General features: G+C 37.8%; 2 protein-coding genes across 5 annotated transcripts in view; one reads left to right on the top strand and one right to left on the bottom strand.

Moving 5' to 3' along the window:
* LOC134792374 (fatty-acid amide hydrolase 2-A-like) overlaps positions 1-1,690 on the bottom strand; it is a 34,401-nt gene extending 32,711 nt beyond the window's left edge. Inside the window, exons 1-2 of one of the 2 annotated variants that reach the window (XM_063763656.1) lie at positions 1,457-1,690; positions 1,215-1,272 (exon numbers count right to left, since the gene is read on the bottom strand). The gene's annotated coding sequence lies outside the window, so the exon portion shown is untranslated. The remainder of the gene's footprint in view (positions 1-1,214; positions 1,273-1,456) is intronic. The other variant, XM_063763657.1, reaches the window with a different exon arrangement.
* A 546-nt stretch (positions 1,691-2,236) lies between these two features.
* The window catches only part of LOC134792397 (glycerol-3-phosphate dehydrogenase [NAD(+)], cytoplasmic), a 34,258-nt gene continuing 11,580 nt past the window's right edge, over positions 2,237-24,914 (top strand). For all 3 annotated transcript variants that reach the window (XM_063763691.1, XM_063763689.1, XM_063763690.1), the window contains exons 1-8: positions 2,237-2,433; positions 2,737-2,914; positions 8,296-8,436; positions 8,987-9,094; positions 11,776-11,922; positions 15,383-15,566; positions 21,914-22,067; positions 24,533-24,625. In XM_063763691.1, the coding sequence (XP_063619761.1) occupies positions 2,381-2,433; positions 2,737-2,914; positions 8,296-8,436; positions 8,987-9,094; positions 11,776-11,922; positions 15,383-15,566; positions 21,914-22,067; positions 24,533-24,625 (1,058 nt within the window). In that variant the 5' untranslated portion in view covers positions 2,237-2,380. The remainder of the gene's footprint in view (positions 2,434-2,736; positions 2,915-8,295; positions 8,437-8,986; positions 9,095-11,775; positions 11,923-15,382; positions 15,567-21,913; positions 22,068-24,532; positions 24,626-24,914) is intronic.

Raw genomic sequence — 24,914 nt, 5'->3', positions numbered from 1 at the left:
ATATACTGACTATTGTCAGGTAGTTACCTACTTTTTTGATGAAATTTCGACGAAAATTCCATTTCGAGAGCAAACGGTTTCCAGTAACTAAATCTTAACAAATCACATTGATTTTGATGTCAATCGTTCAATATAATTAGGTTAGGTTCTAGGTTTAATAGGTTTCAGATTATTATTATTTTTTATATTGCAAATTTTGACAAAAGGAAAACCTATAAACCTAGTCTTTCATTGTGTCAATAACATACTAAAAAATCAGGAATGGAAAATATTAAGAAGTGCAAAAATATTTTCTCTTTTTGTATGAATGAGTAGATACTTTAGTATTCTTCCGTCTTAAAGGTCAATCAGTTGTTGTGCTAGAAAATATCCCGGGGCATATTTTGCTCTATGGCCGAAAGGGGCCCTTACCTAGGGAGGTCAGCAAGCCTAATCTTGAGGTCAGTTTTGGAACCTTTACACATGCCTTAATATGTTTATTTACCACCCTAAACCACCCTAAACTATTCTAGTAAGAATTATCATGTTGTGAAAATGATGGCCTTTACAAAACTTCAATGTCATGGGAATTATTAGTCAGTACTGTTTCACAATTTTTTTATAACATTGGGCTACCAATACTTCCGTTTATAATGATACCCAAATGTATCTTAATTTGTACTAGCAGAATATATTAGTTCTGTTGTACAAGGGAAATACCTGACCTACTGACCTCTTGTTACTTTGAATGTGAATTAAAAATGTATAATTGTGTGAACCATTTTATTAAATCCAGGATTTCTCTTAGGTAATAATAGTTGTTAAATATTAATCAACTACCCTAAGGCAGGGGTCAGCAAGCTTTTGAGAAAGGCCTATTGCAGCAGAAATCGGCACTTTGTCCGTAGATTCAGGAATCCCAAAGAGACACAAGTCTTGATTTGTTTGATGATCAGTCTAAATAGTAATAAGTTTAATAATACATAATTTATTTTATGGGGAGAATGAAATAATTGAAATTGTACCTATATCCAAATATCCGCATGGCCAACCCCTGGCTTGAGATTATGTGCACTTTTTTTTTAAAGGTATATCACAATGAGTACCATATTTTTATAACTAAAATCAAATTTACTAAACAGTAAATAAACACCACATATTATGCCCCTCTCTGTCATAATAAATACCTATGAAAATTAATTTGTATGTGGTAACAAAAAATAAAATAAACTTACAAAGAAATGCCCCATTCTTTCTAAAGTAGTAAAATCCATGGCCACCAAATAAAATTCACTGTAAACAAAAACAAAACGAAAAATCACTAACAAATAAATATAAAATTAAATTAAATGAAACTTTAAAGAAACATGAATTTAATTGGAAAGATACAAAGGGTAAGGGTCTAAGTAAATAAAAAAACAAGCTGTTATTTAAAAACTCGCACCTAATACTTATTAATATTTATGTCGATACTTACGTATGAATTAAATCCAGCAGGCACCTTGTAGTTCCAGAAACAAAGCACTTTCCTTTCTGTCTCTAGAAACTGTTAGCAAAATACATGGTGAAGCTGAAGCGTGAGCTCAAGCTTAATCGGTTCAATATTTTCACTCATTTTGATCATATAAACCGCAATATTTTTGAACCATGTAAACCAAATTCATTCACAAACAGAGAAACAACAAATCAATCAAGATATGCGTTCCGGTTTACGTTTTAAACCGTCATTTATCATGTTATATCCTAAATATCCCTTGAAATATGTTTATAGATCAAGTGTGTATCTTAAAATATTGTTTTTGCAAAAATGCTACTTTAAAATATGTTACAAGTTAATCATCAATTTTGAATTTAATATTTTTGAACAATCTTGGGCTCCTTAGTATCGTGGATTTGCGTATAATGAATGAATCGTAACGATGATGACAGTTTGCGAACGTTTAGAAATCGGAGAAATATATTTTACCTTTTTAATTTTCTGACAACCAAGATTTACTCTACTTTTTTCTTCTTTTCTCTCTTCTATCACTCTTCAGTCTTCATCGCATCAATAGCAGGAAAAGTAACACATAAATCACATAGGTAATAAAGGAATTTACTAATTTCGATGTTCTTTGATAATCGATTAGCAGTTTTGCCCTAGTCGATATCTGACATATCGAATTGATAACAAATCATGAAGCCCTCCTCCCTACCCTCCCTAGTGATAACATTTTCTGGTGAGGCGAGTGTGTAGACTGTAGGTGTTGTGCGAATAGCCTAGGCTCTGTAGCGGCTATCGCAAGTATCGCATAATCAGTCAGTTGCTACGTTTATACACTAGCAGGTTGACGTCCAGTGTTTTCTTATTATTTACACCCTTGTATTAAATTAAATCAAGTTTCTGTGCGATAACTTTATAATGGCAGAGAAGCAACTGAAAAACAGAGTTTGCATAATCGGTTCAGGCAACTGGTGAGTTTCAGTGTCTCTGATGAATAATATTATCTTTGTTTGTTTTTACGGTGAAACTAATTGGCCGTGTAAGATGATTTTATAACCTTACGCTACAGTTTTGTGCGATGACATAACAAGGATCGTTTATGGTTCTATCTATTTGAGTATTTAGCCATGCGGATATGCAGTTTATTTTTGACCTTCAATATCATTCCGCGCTCTTGCACCTTCACATAACTTCTGCATGGTTAACCTTGTTTACAAGTCAATTTAAATATTATTGCCAACTAAGTACCTAAAGTAATTTTTTTCATTGAACAGGGGATCAGCGATTGCTAAAATTGTTGGCAAAAATGCAGCCCGGCTACCTAACTTTGAAGACACAGTCACAATGTGGGTGTATGAAGAAATGATAGAAGGGAAGAAACTAACAGAAATCATTAATGAAACACATGAGAATGTTAAATATTTGCCCGGACACAAGTTACCTGAAAATGTTGTAAGTATTCTTTATCTATAAACCTTATTTGACACATATATTATTTTAAAGTAGGTACACATGGGGCTGCTTTACCTCACTAGTGCAACAATTAGCACATTATGTAACTATGTCGAAAATCTAAAGGGCCATATGTACTATAAAACGTATGATACATGTGCGAATGTGAATAAGGTAATTCACAACTTGTGTCGATTTAAAACTCTCCCTTCAGTTGTGTTTTAATTTAGCGCCACTCATTAGGAGTTTTAAATTTTTCGCACTTGTATCGTAATGTACTATTACAAAACTACCATTATTGAATTAATATGTTAATGAAGGGAAACCTGCTGGAACACACTCTGTTCACAAGAACTTTTGTATATTGTTTTAAAGTTTTTGATTATTGTATCTTGTCAATTTAACATTAAAACAATTTCAACAACAAATTTCATAATCATAACAAATTACTATTTATTTTATTGTATAGTATAGAAAAAGTGACAATTATGGATAATTTTGCATTGCCATGGTTTTTATTATAATCTTCTTAGATATTTTTTGTAAGAATGCTAGGTATATGTCATTACACTTTTTACTGTACTGATTCGAAAGTTTATTTTCAAAATAAATGTGCCGCTCATATTCATGTTAACTATAGTGTTAGGTTAACACAGAAAATTTTTGCAACTCACAATAATTATTACGATCTTTTGCTTATTAAAGTAAGCAAAAGATCAGCACTAAATAACAATCAATGTGTATTATGTTGTTAAAAGTGAATGGGTAAAGTCCAAGTTTAATGACCTCTAATGAGATTCTAATTAGAATCATAACTAACTTGATTATTTGTTATCTGGGGCCCATTACTTGAGGTATTAGAATAATATTATTACTATTATTAGTCCACAAACTGTCAAGTTGTATGGGTTACCATGGCAACAGACTAATATGGTTTGAGAAATGGGCCCCTATTGATGCATATTTATAAAGAAGATACTTATATTATTCAGCTGGCACATTTTTTACGGTTGTTAGAATTATAATTTGCTGTCAATGATAAATTTCAAATAGACATGCTATAACAATAAATACTAATAACAGAATAAAATAAATATTTATGTGAGGCTCCCGTACAATAAATGTGATATTTTGCCGTTTTTGCGTAATGGTACGGAACCCTTCGTGCGCGAGTCCGACTCGCACTTGGCTGGTTTAATTTTTACTTGGTACAAATATTTTTTTTCCAAATTATATCATTGCAATTGCACCTGGAAATTTACAAACTTGTTCACACAAAATGAACATTTGCGTTATTAGCACCAATAGCGTTAACCCATCAAGTTCCATGGACGCGATATGGCGTCCGATTGTCAATAAAAAATCAGTTCTAAATTATAAACTTCAAGGTCGTTTTCTGGCTGGCAAATTTAGATCCCTGGGACTTGGCTTAGTAGCGCCTTATTGACTACCAATAAAAAAGTTACCATTCATCAGAAACAACACTAAAGTCCCAGGTTAACGTTCTAATTTGAAACGTCGTCCGTTGGCACTGCATGCGTTCCGCGTGTGACATCTATTTCGGGCCTACTACCTTACGCGTTCACTGCCAATGTCGCTCAATACTCAATGTCTCGTTATGTAACTGCTGCCGGCTACGCAACATATCTATTTTGTATACATAAGAGCGATTAAGATGAAGACCGCTAAAAGGTAAAATGGAGCTGGGACATTTCAACTTTATTTGACAAATACAAAATAAATATTTTGGTTTAATTATTTTTAACACTTTCTCTACATGTATCGAAATATCGAAATAGGTACGATTTAATTTGCCTCACTAAAAAAATCGCGAAGTTAGCTGTTTTTAGGGTTCCGTACCCAAAGGGTAAAACGGGACCCTATTACTAAGACTTCGCTGTCCGTCCGTCCGTCCGTCCGTCCGTCCGTCCGTCCGTCCGTCCGTCCGTCCGTCTGTCACCAGGCTGTATCTCACGAACCGTGATAGCTAGACAGTTGAAATTTTCACAGATGATGTATTTCTGTTGCCGCTATAACAACAAATACTAAAAACAGAATAAAATAAAGATTTAAATGGGGCTCCCATACAACAAACGTGATTTTTGACCAAAGTTAAGCAACGTCGGGAGTGGTCAGTATTTGGATGGGTGACCGTTTTTTTTTTGCTTTTTTTTTTGTTTTTTTTTTGCATTATGGTACGGAACCCTTCGTGCGCGAGTCCGACTCGCACTTGCCCGGTTTTTTATATTTTTCACCTCAGAAGCTCGAACAATGGTACTTTGCTTCTTAAAAATAGTGAGCAGAATGCGATTTTGCTCACTGAGTGAGACAAAATGACATTCAAGTGACCTTTATTAAAAATTGTGATTAATTTAGTAGCTCGTAAGTTAAATTTCACTTGTGATATTTCCGACATGATTGTAAAATTGTTATGGAATAAACTATCTATCTATCTATCTATCTATCTTTATAGTCAAATGCCATTTCAACATGCGGGGTCTAATACAAGTTCGAAATACTTGGGTTCTATTATCTCTGTCCCTTTCACACTGTTAGCAAAAAGACACAGACAAAAAAAAGTTAAAACGACATTTAACGGTATATTGAGGGTTTATAATAGACCCCCGAAAACTTCAGACCGCATCGTTCCAAACCACGTACGAGTATGAATTCTTAATAATTAATTACTAAAAATAAAGTTTAAGATTTGATAAAGACTGATACATTACTATATTTTATGTATTTTATTGTACAATTAAAATAATGAACTCAAAAAATACACAGATTATCACGCAAAATTAATTATTTTACTTTTAAGTTTTTCTACCATAGTTGACAAATAGTTCGTATCCGCAATTCGGACCGTATCTTACAAAGTTTTTCTTTTACAAAAAAAAGTTGTCGCTTGAAGTTTCAGTTGATGTTCGTTATTTCCATATTATTTTACTGAAATTTATTATTACGTTTTGTTTTTGTGTTCGATTGCGGTAATTAAACTTAATTGTTTGTATATCTTAAGAAAACATGAGTGCAGGTGATGAAGAAGGATTACATTTTTCAAGTTGTCTAATAGGTATGTTCTCACTGGTCAGGTGAAAAATATTGTGTACACGAGATCAAAGTTATATACATCTCATGCGCTTTTGAGTCCCTTACTACGCTCAAGATTCTAAATTAGATTATAGAACTCGGGACTCAAAATAAGCACTCGAAGAAATATCAAACTTCGATCTCTTGTTGTACAAATAACTATTCAATGATACTTTACCTAATGATTTAAAAGTGATATTCTAGTCTAGTGTGATATTCTTAGAACTACATAACGTCATCTTTTATTAAAATAAATCTCACACTTGATATGGTTATTAACTTATTAATATAAATTTTAATTTCATAAAATATTATATTGCTTCGGAGCGCCTATCCGAAGTCAAAATCTTGACGTGTTTATCTAATTAGTAATTACATATATTACCTATTATATTACTTATATGTATTAATTATATCTGCAGTGATTACTGATTACCTTATGATAATATTAATAACACGTCAATCGTAATTTCATCAACGACATCATCGTCATGATTATAATATATTTTGGACAATATTATGGCTCGGAACCGGTATTTTCTTCATACAAAATATACCATTATTACGTTCTTTTTCATTCTTTGGTTTATTATGAAATTTTTAATGGGGCAATCTTATAATACGAAGTTGATACCTAAATACATGATTCAGTCCTACGTAAAGAACATAAAATAATTAAAAATATTGTGGGCTATTTCGGGGTTTAAAAAAAACGGGTTCCGAGCAGTGTTGGCCGAAAGTTAATTTGAATTGAAAATGTTGGCCATTAACCATTATAAATTGAACCTTAAACCGTAACGGACGATTACAGTTTACGATTCAATTTATAATGGTTAATGGCCAGTATTTTCAATTTGCATTAACTTTCGGCCAACACTGGTTCCGAGGCCTGGATGTTGGACATAGGTAGGCCTCATTTCAGTATTCGAGAGGGCTTTGGTTTTAGTGATTGGACCCCGCAAGTCCCAGAATTACAAAATGCAAAATAACGTCAAACTCCTGTTTAGACATCTTTGACTATGCATAGATGCATTTCCTATGAAATCGTGTGTGCGGTACTTTCGGTGAGAGGCAGAGGCAACTTTTCGATTGAGACAATATTGTGACGGTGGGAGTTGAGGGGTTAATCGTACCATCGCCCACACTGTTAACTGAACATCGGTGGACCTTATGCCTTTTGTAGTAAGGTCCACCGATGTACAGTTAGGAGTGTTGCTGTTTGTACTTTCACATTGAAACTAGATGTCAAATATATAAGCACCTATCTAATGGAAAGAGTTGAGTACTTTTTGACTAAGATAAATTATCTGCGATGCGAACCTTAATATGTATATCCGTTTGTAAATCCATATAATCCCAGTATTGACAAATTTTGCGTAGGTGTATTGGATAACAAACTCGATTGTTATGAATAAAAACCATACATATTAGGTCTTGGTTGTTTTCTGAGAGCCTACCGCGAACACCGAAGTTCGCAAATTACAGGTGCCTTTCTTTTTACTCCAATTAAGGTGTCATTAGATTGACAGAGAAAGATGCCCGCTAAGAAAGAGACGGCTAGTCTTTCTCATGCTGGTTGAATTTGATTATCTCCTGATATTTATTTATTTATTTATCTATATTGTCATTAAACTTAAACGGTATTGTGCTAAACCGGATTTTATTATTAAACAATGTCTATTTCAATTCAAACCCCATATGTGAGTATTTAAATAAGTTTTTGGCAAAAATATCATTTTTGGTACAAGCTTTTACCGCTGACTGTACTTTTCTTATGACAGACAACTAATACTCATCGAGACAATTCTAAAAACCCCTAACACTATTAGGTTGCGTTGTTTCATCACAGAGTTCCTATTGCCACCTCCTGTCTCCATCATCAGATCAGGATGACAGTACCATATTATTGTATTGTCATCAGAACTACATACAGCTGCCAATTTTCATGACGCTACGATCCTTGTAAGATGGTTAAATAAGTTACCTTAGATTCCATTACATAGTTCCTATGGCCACCTCCTGTCTCCATCATCAGATCAGTTCGACAGTACCATATTATTGTATTGTCATCAGAACTACATACAGCTGCCAATTTTCATGACGCTACGATTCTTGGAAGATGGTTAAATTAGTTACCTTAGATTCCATTACATAGTTACATACAGGTCGACCTAATAAAAGCTTGTTAAAAACAGGCCATGTGCTCAACCAGTTATTAGATTTTTTTTTTATATTTTAGATACTACAGTGACATCGTACAATTTAATTATCCACACTCTCGTTTCCGTCAGGTTGCCATTCCAAACGTAGAGGATGCGGCGAAAGACGCGGACATCCTCATCTTCGTGGTGCCCCACCAGTTCGTGAGGACGATTTGCTCCACCCTCCTCGGCAAGATCAAGCCTACGGCAGCGGCGCTGTCTCTCATAAAGGTAAGGTAGGAGATACGCGGACATCCTCTCCGTGGCGCCCCAGTTCGTGAGGACGATTTGCTCCACCCTCCTCGGCAAGATCAAGCCTACGGCAGCGGCGCTGTCTCTCATAAAGGTAAGGTAGGAGAGACGCGGACATCCTCTCCGTGGTGCCCCAGTTCGTGAGGACGATTTGCTCCACCCTCCTCAACAAGATCAAGCCTACGGCAGCGGCGCTGTCTCTCATAAAGGTAAGCTAGGAGAGACGCGGACATCCTCTCCATGGTGCCCCAGTTCGTGAGGACGATTTGCTCCACCCTCCTCGGCAAGATCAAGCCTACGATCAAACGAAGGTTGCCAAAAAATTAGCTATTTATTTTACTGTAATCACTCCTTACAATTTTAGAATATAAAATCTCGTTTCGAAACTAATATACATTATTACATCAATTATGAAGTTGCCATGAAATTTTGCGACTGGGTGTAAATGTATATTCTGTTATAGCCTTTACATTGTACTTACAACTGAATTGCTATCATTGAAACCTTAGGAAGTAATGTGATTTGGCAGGGCTTCGACATAGCGGAAGGTGGTGGCATTGACCTGATCTCGCACATCATCACGAGATGCCTGAAGATCCCTTGCGCGGTGCTGATGGGTGCCAACATCGCTTCCGAGGTGAGTCTTAGTTATATAAAGCAAGAGCTTATACTATGTGTATTTTTCATATATCCGCAAAGTTGCGAGACGTATATTTTAATGCTACGAAACGATTCTGAAATATTTTTTTAGTTTACTTTTAGTTTTAACCACAACTTTGTACATTGTGATCACTTGTGATAATTGTGACGTCGCGTCAGTAAATGCGATGTTTTGAGTAAAGTCAAACAAAGTAGTGATATATATGTAAATTGCTTGCTGAATTATTTTATAAGGGCAAATATTGTTTTTACATTATCTATGAAAGTGTGTTCATTTGGGCCTAAACTAACTACCCTAAGTCCTAATGGAGCTCCCACATTAGCTGTATAAAATGTTATATGTATAACAACAGGACAACATAATAAACACTAACGTCACACATTAGACATTACATTTCAAAATAAACAATTAGAATTAGTTAATGAAATAAAATTTTTAGGCGTCTATCTGGATAAAAATTGTAACTGGAAATATAACATGGAAATCCTTTGCTCCAAAATTAATGCATTCATTTATCCCCTTAGACAACTTGTAAGACTTGTAAACAGAGAGACTGCAATTACTGCTTAGGGGCTATTCATAAATTACGTCATTTCAAATTAGGGGGGGGGGGTCTGGACATCGGATGACGATAGCATGAAGTAGGAGGAAATGGGGTAATTTGAAGCATGATTTTGGGATGATTATAGGGGGGGGGGGGGGTCAAAAATTGTCAAAAATCGATGACGTAATTTATGGACAGCCCCTTACTACGGTCATGTCCAATCAATAATCACGTACAGCATTGTATTTTGGGGCAACTCAACAAATTGGCACCAAGTATTTCTTATGCAAAAGAGGTGCATACGTGCCATTGTCGGAATACGGACCTGGGAAAGCTGCGAACCCTTTTTTAAAGACCTTGGCATATTGACTGTTCCCTCTTTATACATATTGGAATGCCTAATGTTTGTTAAAAAATATGACAGTCGTTTTCCAAAAAAACCGCATAACCCAGCACGTAACTTCCGACAAAGAGACACACTTTTACATCCACGTGCACACTGCGCACTTTTTAGAAAAAGCATTTTTAGTATGGCTGTAAAGTTTTTTAATAAACTACCAGAATCGGTACAAACTTTACCGATTAACAGATTCCGCAATACGTTGAAAACTTTATTGAAAACCAAGTGCTACTATGACATAAACGAATATTTAAATGACAGCGAACTTTTTTGATGCATGTAAGTAATTTATTATGTATAGAATATAGGCCTTAATTTGACATTTAACAATTAGTATTTTGACAATATTTGATGAGCACGCAGTATGTAAATAGTTGACTTTTATTATTATTTAAGGATGATGACAATTAATTTGTAACTCACGAGCTACACCGCCACTCACGTTAAATATTTGTATGCCTCATACGGCCAAAAGTGGAGCACTTAATTATATGTATGTAACACCTGTTTGTAACATTACCTGCTTTTCGACAAATAAATGAATTGATTGATTGATTATCGCGTTGGACTTACCTTTCCTTGCTTTAAATTTTGTTTTAAGTTCAACTTCCAGAGTCTTTAATAGTAATAGCTTATTGATTGATAAGCATTTCTAAACAGCTTATCGAATCGTCATTACATAATATTATGTCACTATGTAGAATTGTTTTTGTTTTTATAAAATATTACACAAGAGTAATTTTTAGTATCCGAGATAACTTTGTGTCTTTAGTTTGTTTGTTAATTTCGTTATTGAATCATGGAATGTACTTTGGACTTGATAAATAATGTGGGTGAATCAACTTTATCTTATCACTAGTTGCCATGGTTACGGTCTCCTAGGTTACTCTTAAAATACTAGTTATTTCGTATTTAAATGAACCAAACTTGAATTTTTTTTGGTATTTATAAGGCCTTTCCATAATGGGACATCTACTAAGCACGTTTGTAGAACATGGTACAGCAGCTCTTCTAAGAAACTATGCTACTATTGTCTCCTAGCTGATGGGACAGAATAACAACAAGAAATAGTTGATCAACCCAAGTACAAGGGTTATTAATTAACACAAAACCCATATTGTTCTTTTTTTCATTGACTCATGCGGACTTAATGGTCTTGATTCAGTTATTATCTTTAGTAAGAAATATCCTATTTTTGTAGTAGACCTTTTGCTTTCCTCAAACGTAATTTTCCTATGTGTTAGTAAATAATGTTAGGTATCTTTTATAGTGTCTTAGTTTGTGTTTAGTTTATATAGGTAAATAAAAAAAACACTAAAGAGATACAAATAATACATAGAATGAAAAAAAGAAATCCCCCGAGTTCCGCAGACGCGATTTCGAGTCAGCCCAGATTCAATTCTAAATTTAAGTCGTTAGTATAGTTTTTTGGCTGGCAAATTTAGATCCTTGAGACTCACGGTTAAATAATACGACTCGCACACGAAACAAGCTCCAAGCGGGCACGCTGGACGCTCATGCTGACTGCAATATTTAGGTGAAAACAAATGCGTGCGTTCCGTAGTCCGTAGAGGGCCTACCGCAAACCACGTTCGACGTATTGCCTCTACGTTCGTTTTTGTGATTCGTACGTAAGTGTGACAGGGAGGCAACGCATCGAACGTGATGGTGTGGGTTACAGGATCGAAAATTAATATTGATGTATATCAACAGGTAGCCGATGAGAAATTCTGCGAGACGACGATAGGCTGCCGGGACGTGATGCTCGCGCCGACCATGCGTGACATCATCCAGACCGACTACTTCCGCGTCGTTGTCGTCGACGACGAGGATGCCGTCGAAATTTGCGGCGCGCTCAAGGTAGGACACTGCGACTTACATTACTGCTTACTTTACATCACAGTATTCTCAGTAGACAACTGCGACACTTTACATCACTCTCGTTCATCAATGGAAAGCGCACACAGGGATGCGTAGAATGTCAGGGTGACCCAGTCGGAGATTAAGGAGCCCACAGATTACCAGTTCGCCGGACGATATCAGCCTGTAAGTTGTCCGGAACTGTCACAGGCCGATATCGTCCGGCGAACTGGTAATCAGTGGGCTTCTTTACATGTGCCACCCCGACGCTCTATAGCGACAAAGCGCAATCTTCAGCACGGCTATCCAGACATTCTACGCGTCCCAGTGTGCACTTTCTTTTGACCGATGCTGTCGAGTTGAAGCTAGGGTAAACATCTACGAAACAACGATAGGCTGCCGCGTGATGCTCGCGCTGACAATGCTAGACATCATCTAGATTTACTACTTCCGCGTTGTGGTCGTGACTAGGACGCTGTTGAGACTGCGGCGCACTCAAGGCAGAAATTTCGCCAGAAGATGGCATTGGTAAATCCATAGACTCCGGCTAGGACATCCTACGCGGGCCTCTTCGTGCATATTCTTTTGGAAATTTTCAAAGTGGTTACCTTATAATCATGTGCGGGTAATAAGCTCCTAGAAACTCTTTGGTACATTGCAAGTTAACTAATTTATTTTTATACGCATACAAACTGCTTCACTGGTTTATGTAAATAAGTAAACATGCTCTGATAAATAGTGATAAATTCTGTTAGGTGCACAACGGAATTTAATATAGCTGCCAGTAGAGTAGTACGGTAGAGAAACAAACAGCAAAGTTTGCACTGCATATATTTTCGTACTCATGTTTACTTTGGAATGAAATTTCGCTTACTACTTAGTTGTGCAAATTGCTACGTTGCAATTTCAATCCTTCCCCGTTGACTTAGAGTTCAAAATTGCAAAGTCAGCTTCGAGATAATTCTAAAAGGAGGAATAGTTCTGAAAATATATGTAGACATTGATTGTCATCGTATATTCTTATTTATCTGACCTACAGTTAACCTTATTTTCTTGGAGTAAGGTTTACGAATTATTAAATATGTTTTAGTCATGTTGAAGGCAAAGATCGAATGACGTCATTATGCAGTTTGTACCTATAGTTGGCTGCATCTCATTGCGAATTATGCAACACCTATAATATCATAAATAACGTCAAACATAGCTTTTTGTATTCTTTATTATTAAATGAACTCGAAACTGAAATAAACTGACAAATCATGAATTTTACAAGAAGTAGGGGTCTAGGAATTTTGGATCCTTTTTTAATTCGCCGATTTTGGTTCAAAGAATGTTTTTACATATGAATTTACCTTGTGAAATTGTGACCTTATACATGTTTTAGATATTTATATTTATTCGAGCTCGAGCTATTTATTTTTGAAGACTCAACAAGAATTGCAAAAATTAAATCTACAAATTTAAGGAGGGTATTTTAAACACTTCTGACACTGACACATCTCAATTGTTGTGGTTGCAAAATTTTGCGCTTTAGATGTCGCTACCTAACATATTCGTCAAACTACGCAATGCAAATTTTGCGCAAAGTGGTTGTAACTAGTAGAAACAATTTATTCCAATTAATAAATTGCGCACGATGTACTGTTTCCTTTCAGACATGTCTGACAATCTGTCTGTTGTATTCTTCCGCAGTCTAGAGGTCATTTAAGGCTTAACTCGTTTTAATAGCTTCTATAACAGTCTTTAATAGCTTAAGGCGACTAGTATTTACAATGACCTTGGCAATACATAGAGATCATGTAACGTCGGATTTATTTAACTAGATAGAAAAACCGTACTTCCGACTCTTCCGAGTTAGTCAGAACTTGTCGGCGCTATGTGGCGCCAACTAGCACATTCAGTGCCATCGCGAGCTACGCGCTACGAGCGTAGCCGATTACAAGGGGAAAAACCGTATGTATCGAAAAGCGCCTACGGACAGAGAATTCGTCTAGCGGGTCGCCTGCGTGAATGTGCTAGAGTTACCACATTTTTGCTCTTACTAAATCTTCTTTACAATTCTTCTACTTAGGTACTCTTATACTAACTCTTCTTTTTAATTTATGCAGAAATAGGTCAAGTCAAGATGGTGGGCTACCTAAATGAGGCTAGAAATTTTCTTCTGTTAATACCTACTACATAGTATGTATAGGAATTTCAAGCATTTGACCGTGAGATTCTATCATCCCAGATGCTTTGAACACTTGAAATAGCATTAATTAATATTTTATTGTAATACCAATTAACAAGTTAGTCAGTATTTATAATCTATAGTACATGTGACCTCTTTCGACCGTTGACAACGCGTTAGAATGGAAAGTTCAGAAATAGAGCATTCCGTGTACTTCAAACAATAGATAATACAGAGTCTAAAAAACATCATTTGTGATGCAAAGTACAATAGTCGATAACGCGACGGTGTCTATTCAATTATTATGACTAAGCGGTTGATAACTATGTTGAAGCCAATGATTTATTATAACTTAATATATGTTATAGGATAGGCGTTCCAAAATTGAAGCGCTTACCTTGTGACAAATTGTACAAGTTGTCTTTAGTCGCACCTGGGCAAGCGAGAAATGTGCACGTGCTAACGAGCTCCCGCTCATCGAAAGAGAAAGAGACAAGCTCATGTTTAACAACGAGGATGACAAAGATGAATGGATCCGAAATTTCATAAAAAATAACAGTTTTTTTCGTAGGTATAGAAATACATATGGAAGTATTTACGAGTATAACATATCTATAGTTATATAATATCATTGGTCAAAATAATCCCAGGATGGCAAATATTTTTTCACCACACCAGCTCGGAAAGGCTTACTTTGCACTTCAAAAACTGATAGCAAAGTTGCATTTTATTCGCATGTGAGGCAAAGTAATCAAAAATTTTGAGTTGTTTTATTATGTTTGCTGGTGGAATTGACTTTTAAATGATGATTTTGGATGATAAATATTTAATAACATTCATTTGGATTTTATATGGTTTGATTTTGTTTGTTATTTTACATTTAATATTTGCTTCGGGTTGGTGTGGTGAAAAATTTTGTGTTTCACTCGGGGGCAAGTTTTGTTTAATCCTCGTGCTTTGAAACCCTCGCAACGCGCAAGATTCCATTTTTCGAACCACTCGCTACGCTCGTGGTTCAATTTTGGAATCTTTCGCTTGCTCGGGTATCAATATTAGCACGAGAGGTTAAACAACAACTTGGCCCCCTCGTAAAACAAATAACTATTGGAGCATTCGCTACTTTTGATGCTGACCGTACATAAGACATTGAAAACATAATAAAAATTAAATACATACAATTTACAAACGCGATCTTATTCCTATAAGGGACCTCGTTTAGTCAACCTAGTGGTAGTAGTTGTTACAACTGTCGAAATAAATAAATATTAAAACATGTTTCAACTTGTCCAGAACATCGTAGCTGTGGGCGCGGGCTTCGTGGACGGCCTGGGCTTCGGCGACAACACGAAGGCTGCCGTCATCCGACTCGGTCTCATGGAGATGATCAAATTCGTGGACGTGTTCTACCCCGGATCCAAGCTCAGCACATTCTTCGAGTCCTGCGGGGTTGCTGACCTTATCACCACTTGTTATGGTAAGTTATTATACCATTCTATTTATTTGGACGACCGGTCTAGCCTAGCGGGTAGTGACCCTGCCTGCGAAGCCTCCTGGGTTCGAATCCCGGTAAGGGCATTTATTTATGTGATGAGCACAAATATTTGTTACTGAGTCATGGATGTTTTCTATGTATTTAAGTATTTGTATATTATATATATCGTTGTCTGAGTACCCACAACACAAGCCTTCTTGAGCTTACCGTGGGACTTAGTCAATATGTGTAAGAATGTCCCTATAATGTTTATTTATTTATTTATATCAGTTCAGGAGGAGGTGAGGAGAAGCGCTCTGTTGGCCTAGCGGTAAGAGCGTGCGATTTCCAATCCGGAGGTCGCGGGTTCAAACCCGGCTCGTACCAATGACTTTTTCGGAACTTATGTACGAAATATCATTTATATTTACCAGTCGCTTTTCGGCGAAGGAAAACATCGTGAGGAAACCCGACTAATTCCAATAAGGCCTAGTTTACCCTCTGGGTTGGAAGGTCAGATGGCAGTCGCTTTCGTAAAAACTCGTTCCTACGCCAATTCTTGGGATTAATTGCCAAGCGGACCCCAGGCTCCCATGAGCCGTGGCAAAATGTCGGGACAACGCAAGGAAGATGAGGAGTTCCCAATCTTTTTCAGTCCCGCAGCGCACTTGCAAGTTTAAAATTTAATCTCGGCCCCCTTACCAACCTAGCTTGGTTCGATATAGATAGGTATATGGCGAGGAGGATTGCCTAACGGCGCCTCTTTACTGTATCCGGCGCACCAGGGCGCCTCGGTGCACAGTTTGGGAACCCCTGATCTATATATTTCTCTCTTATCGTTTAGCTTGCGTTCTCAAGTTTTTCTTTGGAGTACTCTGCTTTCCAACTTTTCAGTTTATTTTCACTGTTGAGTACAGCTACATGCCTCTTCGTCACTCCTCGGTTCTTTACTTTCCATTCACTGGTCTAATTGATGGTGTCTACACAAAAAGTAAAAAAAAAAAACGTAAGTAACAACATGACGTAGCCGTCATTTGACTGGGGCTGATGGAAATGATTAAATTCGTGGATATCTTCTATCCTTGCTCTACCCATGTTCTTAACTTTGGGAACAGAGGGCCTCCTGCTATCACCGAAGTTCGCATATTGCGGGCATCTTTCTCTGTCACTCTAATTAAGCCTTAACTGGAGTAAAAGAGAAAGGTGTCCGCAATTTGCGAACTCCGTCCAGAACTGTCTTAGCGAAGGTAAGATTTGCACAGGTTGAAACGGAACCATCGACCGAAACAACACGTTAACGACACCCTTCGACTAGAAATGAGGGCTCGAAAAACTTAGGCGTCCGCTACTCTGCCCTCCTAAGCTAAAAAACCGTATTTGCAGTCAATTTGTATGAAAACTGAATGCAAATACGGCTTTTTAGCTTAAGAGGGCAGTACTATCCTCCTATAGTACTTTTGATGAAATTTACCATATTAAAATAGAAATAGAGTTGCAATTGTTTTGTTTTGTTCAATTTTCAAACAAAACAAACTCAACTCTATTCCCTACACTATAGGTTCAAATTTCAGTGGCAAATTTTGGATTTTTCATTTTTATGGCTGGGCTTTAGGAGGCTATTGGAATCAGGTAGCGCGATTGCGTGCGTCTTGGGCATTTGTCAAATTTTATTCATTTTTGCGCACGATTATGATAATAGCTCACGCAATTAAATTACAGAAGACTACGTAATTTGCAAAAAGTCAAAGTGAAAGTCAAATATTTTATTGCATTTGATGTGTACATTTCATGCTTATTTTATAGCTTAAATCTAAGTACAGTTTAAACATGAACCCTGAGAGGGTATAGCAACATTAAATTTTAATAAACAATAACAACTATTACAATCTTTTCGAAGTGCTTTTCTGTTCGCATCCAAATGTATTTAGCATGTCTAAGTCATTGCAAATCAATAAACGAACAACAGGCAACTATACTAATGAGTCTAATGATATATGAGTACCACTTGACCATGTTCGTAATTGGTTGCAGTTATCTCTTCTACACAAGAACAATTAAAACAGGTTATCTTGTCTGATAATATCTCTACAAAGACTCGTTATCATTGATATTGAGTATAGTTCTTTATCGCTACTGAGGCATAGGTTACCGTGCGGTATCTCGTTACCTTAGATGGGCATTTTATAAGAATATTACTAGAGCTCACTCTACACCGACTTAAATAGCAAGTCACAGTCACAGACAGGGGCGTATTTTGAAATTTGGCGCCCCGGGCCAATACATTTCGCCGCCCCAGAAGTCAAGGAAGAAAAACAAAATGCAATTCGCTAGGGGCGCCATATGGCCCATACGCCGCCCCTAGCGGATTGGCGCCCCGGGCCATGGCCCGGATGGCCCTATGGTAAATACGCCCCTGGTCACAGAGTGAGGCTGTTGCGGCTATTAACATTTTAATTTAATTTAGCAAACAAGTAAATTTCAATAAATAAATAAATTCGACAGCTTTAGCTGAACATCAAGTCGTTATAGATCCTAAAATTGTCGCCACACTTATTGTTTATTTTTTAGGTACTGTCATGTACTCAGACAATTAAGACAAATCGATTGACGTCAGAATCAACAAAATCATCCCGCGCGTTTGGTGTCTAGAGTGCCACAAAGAAAACAACATAACCCTCCTTTGCGTTGCGCTTTCGGGTATAAAATCAACCCATCCACTTCTTTTCTACCTCGATTTAATGACACGGAATATTTTCGTCGGAAACCCGGGAAGTCGTTTCTTTAACCACCCAGTCTACAAACATGACGTTTAACTAGTTTTTCCATTCATCTTTATCGTATAGCCATGTATGCAGTATATGAGTAATGCTCGTATCTCGAAGGCGAAGTAAAAATAGCCATCTAGGTCATTAGTGGTGCGCTTTTGTCATTTCCGAGCGAATGTCTTGTTGATACTGTATTTAATGATGAAACGTCATAAGTAATTTATATGTTATAATTTTGATTATAGTTTTAGTATTTTTTTTAATTGATAGGTATTTAAATGCATGTTGGCTATTTGATGGTATCCGTGTAATGTAGTTATACGGTCAACTAGTATTATGCTTAAAGTACCTAAGTGAGCTATCTCTATAACGACATTATCAGAAAGTGATCGCACTCGAAAGTCACGTCTTCGAAAAGTAACTTTCCAGGAATAATTAAGGATTTCAACAATTATTAGCAATTAGTATAAGGGTGTCAGAAATTACGCTAAATTGCACCCTGTCACTTTGAAATAAAGTTCGAAATCATCGTGGGAATTATATTTCCCCTGCCTTAAGGCAGGGCAGCTTAAGCCTGAGGATCGTCTACCGCGAAAATCGAAATTATATATCGAAAATATCTTTCTATCACATATATTTGAGCGATAGAGAGGCGGGCAGATAACGAAATTTCGATTTTCAGTTATTGCGAAGGCGGTCTGATAACTAAAACAGGATAATAAATATGTATTACCCATAAAATTAGGCATTATAAATAACTTAAACAATGAAATGTTTCATGTAATTGTTTTTGTCATTTGCGTCGTTTTCTTTCACAAGGTAATGTACCATCACGCTCCGCGATCGTTGCGCCATTTAGGGTCCTGGCTAAATTGGTTGATCAATACTTACTCTATAGAATTTCCAATTTAGCAAGATCCTTAAATGGCATAACAGTCCCGTGTGGTGACTGTACATACTAGTAGTACAAGTAGTAGTTACGTTTATGGACTATCACATAAACCAATTTAAAAACTTTCCCACAAATGTCACGGTTATCTAATCACAGATAAGTTTGCAAATAAAATGCGATGTTTTCTGCAACGTTCCGAAGATAGACAACTGTATCAATCCATTATGAGTAGCTTATCCCATATTACTGGTGTCGGACGTGATTGTTATATCTCGGCGCTATTCCCACAGCATATCAAGCACTTGGTACAAATTTATAAATTGCGTTGATGTCGTTGCCCCATTTCTATCGCAATTAAACCGTTTAATCCAGTGGTGGACAAACTTTCTTCATGGGGGGCCAGAAAGTTTAGGAAATTTAAGTGGAGGGCCAGAATTGTAGCCAAAATTTATTTTGAATTGCGATAATCGTGGGCCAATGCCATATACTAAATATACTAATTATTTCATAGGACCGGCGGCGGGCCGGATAAAATCCATTCGCGGGCCGGAGGTGGCCCGCGGGCCGTACTTTGCCCACCACTGGTTTAATCCGTCGCTAATTTTATGGATGTTATTGTGTCTGTATGTCGTGGTCTAGGACAACCCAATCTTTTGAGTTTATGGGACTAGATTTATGTGTATTAGATTGGTTCATATCATTTTATTCGAGCTCATATCTCTCGCCTTTTCTGCGGCGAGAGCGCGCTATGTGATAAGGATAGCTTTATTGATAGACATCAATCGGTGCCGAACAATATCTAAATCTGGCTGTCAATACGCCTTATTGTTTTATTCTTGTTTACTACTCGGCAGATATGTAATTGACCGAAGCGAAGCGAAGGTCTACGTTTTGACTCGGGCATTTTGCTTTCGTATGTCCGGATGTTCTCCTCTACAGGTCGCGATTCTTAACCGATTCTCGTGAAATTTTGTGACCGAATTTTATGACTAAATAAAATTTTTTTGTCAATCCAGTTTTTGGAAATTTTTAAAAATGGCGGAGTCGTGATACCTGGCGCCTAAACAAATAGTCGTATCGATATCATAAGACTTTTTTCTTTTTGAAACATGTTTACAGAGTTAATAGCAAAAAATGCAGAAAAAAATTATCGCTGGTTTAGGCGGTATTTAGATATTTAATTTTAACTAATTTTAATTTGAGAAGGAGTAGCTAAATTTCGTCAACCCATCTAAGAACTATTTGGCTCAGTTTGTAAACGTTCGCTTTTTCTGTTTGCACAGAGGGTCTGGGTTCGATCCCCAGTAATTGTATGCTGGGATATTATAACTTTTTGTATTTTTTTACACATAAATTTCGTATTGTTTTTCTTTAATTTACTATACACCGTGTTTTTATTGAATTCCGTTAACTTCGGGGTATAGTTAAGTACGTTTATAAGAACTAAATGGCATAGTTAATTTTCAAAAAAAAAATTTTTTTTTGCTTTCTTTTTTGTTTTCTTTTTATTTAAAAAGTAATTAAATGTAGCATATAGCGTTGTTGTAACACGGGCATTACATTTAACTCAACCAAACAATTGAAATCTGTGACATATCAATGTCATTTCGTACATCAATCGACCGAGATTGTACTTAAGTTTAGTAGCAAATGTATGAACTCATTCTAAACACTAATCAATATGTAAGCCGGCCCTAAGGCAAGTGTACACGCTTGTAGAGGCCTTATAGTAAAAAAATAAATTATGGATTATCTCCGAAATGGACTTAATTAGAACATCGGTGTCTTTGAGAAAGTTACTTGATTTAAGCTCAGGAATGCACCCTTGAAATTAACGGAAATCAAAAAAAACACGGTGTATTTAAAGCTCTTAGCACCATGTTATTTCAAGCTCTGCTCGCGAGGTCTACAGCTCACAGAGCCACTAGTAATATTATAGTTGTAAATGTATATGGTTACGAGTTTAGATTTTTTTTATTAGACAATTCAACACAAAATAATATATGTAGTTCCATGGTACCATAATCAAAATTGGAAAACAGTTTGGTCCAAGCGAATATAGAACCTGCAACATTATTTAGATGGTGCGAGACCTCGTATACAGGTTTCGATCTATTGCGTTATTTGATCGATCGATTGAATTGGCTGTATGTAGTACCTTAGTACTCGACATTGTAAATAACTCGCATCGAACTCGTTCCCTCGTTTTCGGCGGAAAATGTACCTATGTGCAGTCAGAGAGAGATACGAGGTCTTTAGCCGATAAGTCTCGAAGGAATGGGTAAGGATCGTGCTGTAAAAAGGGCATATTTGGGTCGACCGACTGGACGCCGTCCGGTCATCCTAAGTATCGACGGGCGGATAGAGTGGAGATTGATCTCCGGGAGCTCGGCGTCAGTGAAAACTGGCGTGAATCCGCGCAGGACCGGGTAAAATGGCGTGCTCTTGTTTTGGAGGCAGACTCATTTTGGGTCATCGCGCCAAACTAGTAAGTAGTACCTATGTAAGTAAGCCGATAGCGTATCAACGTTAACGTTAGGGAGGGACAACATAATTTGTAAACTTCCGTTGTCAAACATCGGCTAGATAGGTAGTGATTCTGTATGCAGAACCATTATTGAATGCCATCGCGTTCGGATTTAACAATTCTTAACAATATGTGTCCATTTTTAATCATCTTTATTCACAAACAGGCGGCAGGAACAGGCGAGTGGCAGAAGCGTTCGTGAAGACCGGACGCTCCATCAAGGAGTTGGAAGATGAGATGCTCAACGGGCAGAAGCTGCAGGGACCCATCACCGCTGAAGAGGTCAACCACATGCTCGCCAATAAGAACATGGAAGCCAAGTTAGTATATTTCTCCTTTTTATGTTTAGGTATATCAGTATCTTCTTCTTTCTATCCTGTTACGCCCTGCTGGGGTGTAGGGCTCGAATCGTTTTCTTCCACTGCCTCCGGTCCTGGGCAGCTTGGGTAGTCTCCTCCCACCCCATCCCCAGTACCCAGCTCATGCTCCACAGAACGGCGCCAAGTAGATTTAGGGCGACCATGTCTCCGTTTGCCGGGCATCTTCCAGGTCAGGGCCACTTTGGATAGGTGGGTGTCAGGTTTCCTGAGGATATGCCCAATCCAATGCCATTTCCGTGTCTGGATCTCCTTGTGTATAGGTGCTTTTCCGGTTATTCTCCACATTATATCAGTATCACAGAAACTAAAATCAATATATGACGTAATCTGCAATCTGCCCTATCTACTACCCAATCTGCCTAATCCAATTGCAATTTTAGAACAAAACCTTGTATTGTGTTAGTATTTTGGACACCTATAAAAACAGTGCGTTTGCCTCAGCTAGGGTACGTCTTTAAAGACCGTTCTACTACGCGCGGCATGAGTTAAAATACCCATAGATTATAAATAGTTCCTCTAAGTCTGTAATCTGTGGTTTGTTTCATTGATTTTTTTAAAACGTTTGTAGCGCCATCTGCTTTAAGCTTTCGCGCTGAGAGTGAGGGGCTACCGCGAACTTCGAACTTCGCAAATTTCTGGAGTAAAAGAGAAAGATGCCCGCAATTTGCGAACTTCGGTGTTCACGGTAGGCCCTGTGTATGGATTCCCTAGACCAGTGGGTTGGAAGAAAGTTTGGCGTCCTCACATTCAGATTAACGCAGGTAATGACCGGGCATGGCTGTTTCGGTCATTACCTGCATAGAATTGAGAGGGAGCCCACGCCGGTGTGTCATGAGTGCGGTGACCCAGACGATACGGCCCAACATACCCTTGAGGTATGCCGAAGATGGGACATGGAGAGACAGCAGCTCATAATTGATGCTGAAATAGGAGGTGACCTTTCGCTGCACAATGTGGTATCTGCTATGTTGCGCGGCGAGAGGCAATGGGAAACGGTTGCCTCCTTTTGCGAAACTATAATGAAGCAGAAGGAGGAAGCCGAGCGAGTGCGTGAAGATGACGTGAACGCACACCCGCTACGGCGCAGGCGAAGGGGAAGAAGGAGGTTACAATACATTAACCGCCTTCTTCCCCAGTAAAACCGCGGATTGGGGACCCGCAGATGAGGCTCTATATAATACGTCTGGGGAGGGGTTGTAGCGTTACACAATCCCTCCTCCTTCGGCCGAGGGTACCCCCGGTAAATTTGCTGGGGCAGCCGGGGGAGCATCCTGGTAGAATACTCGTGATCTCATGATGCTCCCCGAAAACGGCAGAGAGGGTAACGCCGCAGGGGAAGTTAGTGGGTATTCTCCTCCCCTCCCTCTGAGTAATCAGAGAGAATACGGGAGGAGCGAGTCCCACATACCACCCCATCCCCAACGGGCCTTCGCAGCCCGGGGGTGAGATACGTAAACGTATTTACCCCTGCGAGAAAAAAAAAATAAAAATAAATAAAGGCCCTGTGTATGGATGGAGCCGCCTATACCGAACAACCCCAATCATTTTTACAAACAAACCATGGTATAATAATATACTCCGCCTGGTACTCTCTTCCCGTCTTTTCGTGGTCACGTGACTGACACAAGCCTACGTCATGCGACAGCGCTATATGATAATATGCGATAGCGCTATATAAAGTGGCAATGTTATTGTGACGTAGGCTTGTGTCACTCTGGGAAGAGAAGACCATGTTTTATTAGACTATGAAACAAACAATACACAAACGTACAAAACTTTCGTATCTATACTATTAGTTGCATTGCATTGCCTCCAATATTACAGTACCGAAATAGTTGATCTTGGCGTGTATCCATATGATGTAAGCGGAGGTCATTCGCCGACACCAGGAGATTTAATTTGACTGCATGTGTAATACACTTGATAACAATTAGCTTGTTTATCAGATTCCTTGCTCGAAGTATGGGACGTCCAGGAGAATTTGAGAAATATGAAAATACATTAATTATTTCCCATTTATGTGAATGCCAGCTTCTGCCCGCGACGTTGTCTACGTAGGCATTGGAAAAAAAAAAATCTCCATTGTCCTCCCAAGGTGTTGAATTTAAAAAAAACCTTGCTTAAGGGAGCTATATAGTATATATTATATACCTTGTATATAGTATATACAAGGTCCTCGCATCAACGTTTTAGCCTTTTGGTTGTCTGTCAGTGACTGTTATATTTATAGCTACCTATACTTATTGAGGAAAAGGCTCTCGCAGCAAATACTAACTTTGCTAATAACCAATGCAAAGTCTTTACCTGTTAACAATGAATATTCCTGAAACTATAGGTTGCGATGATCACTTACAATTTACTTGTATACTTTCCTGCCTTTTTTTTTTAATTGTCCCTAATTGCAGATTCCCCCTGTTCACCTCCGTGTTCCGCATCTGCCGCGGCGAGCTGAAACCCAGCGATTTCATCGACTGCATCAAGAGTCACCCTGAGCACATGTAAGCTAAGCTTATAAGCTACTTGTACAATGCATACTGCTCTTACTAGGGGGCTGTCCATAAATTACGTCATCGATTTTTGACGATTTTTGGCCCCCCCCCCCCCCCCCCCCTATAATCATCCAAAAATCATGCTTCAAATGACCCCATTTCCTCCTACTTCATGCTACCGTCATCCGATGTCCAGACCCCCCCCCCCCCCCTAATTTGAAATGACGTAATTTATGAATAGCCCCTAGAGCCAAAGGGATTTGAACTTTATATACAGTAGTTAAGCTTCAAATTAAAA

Source organism: Cydia splendana, chromosome 7 (assembly GCF_910591565.1).
Source record: "Cydia splendana chromosome 7, ilCydSple1.2, whole genome shotgun sequence".
Taxonomy (NCBI): Eukaryota; Metazoa; Arthropoda; class Insecta; order Lepidoptera; family Tortricidae; genus Cydia; species Cydia splendana.
Note: the sequence above shows the minus strand (reverse complement) of the source record. Positions and strands in the feature narration are given on the sequence as shown.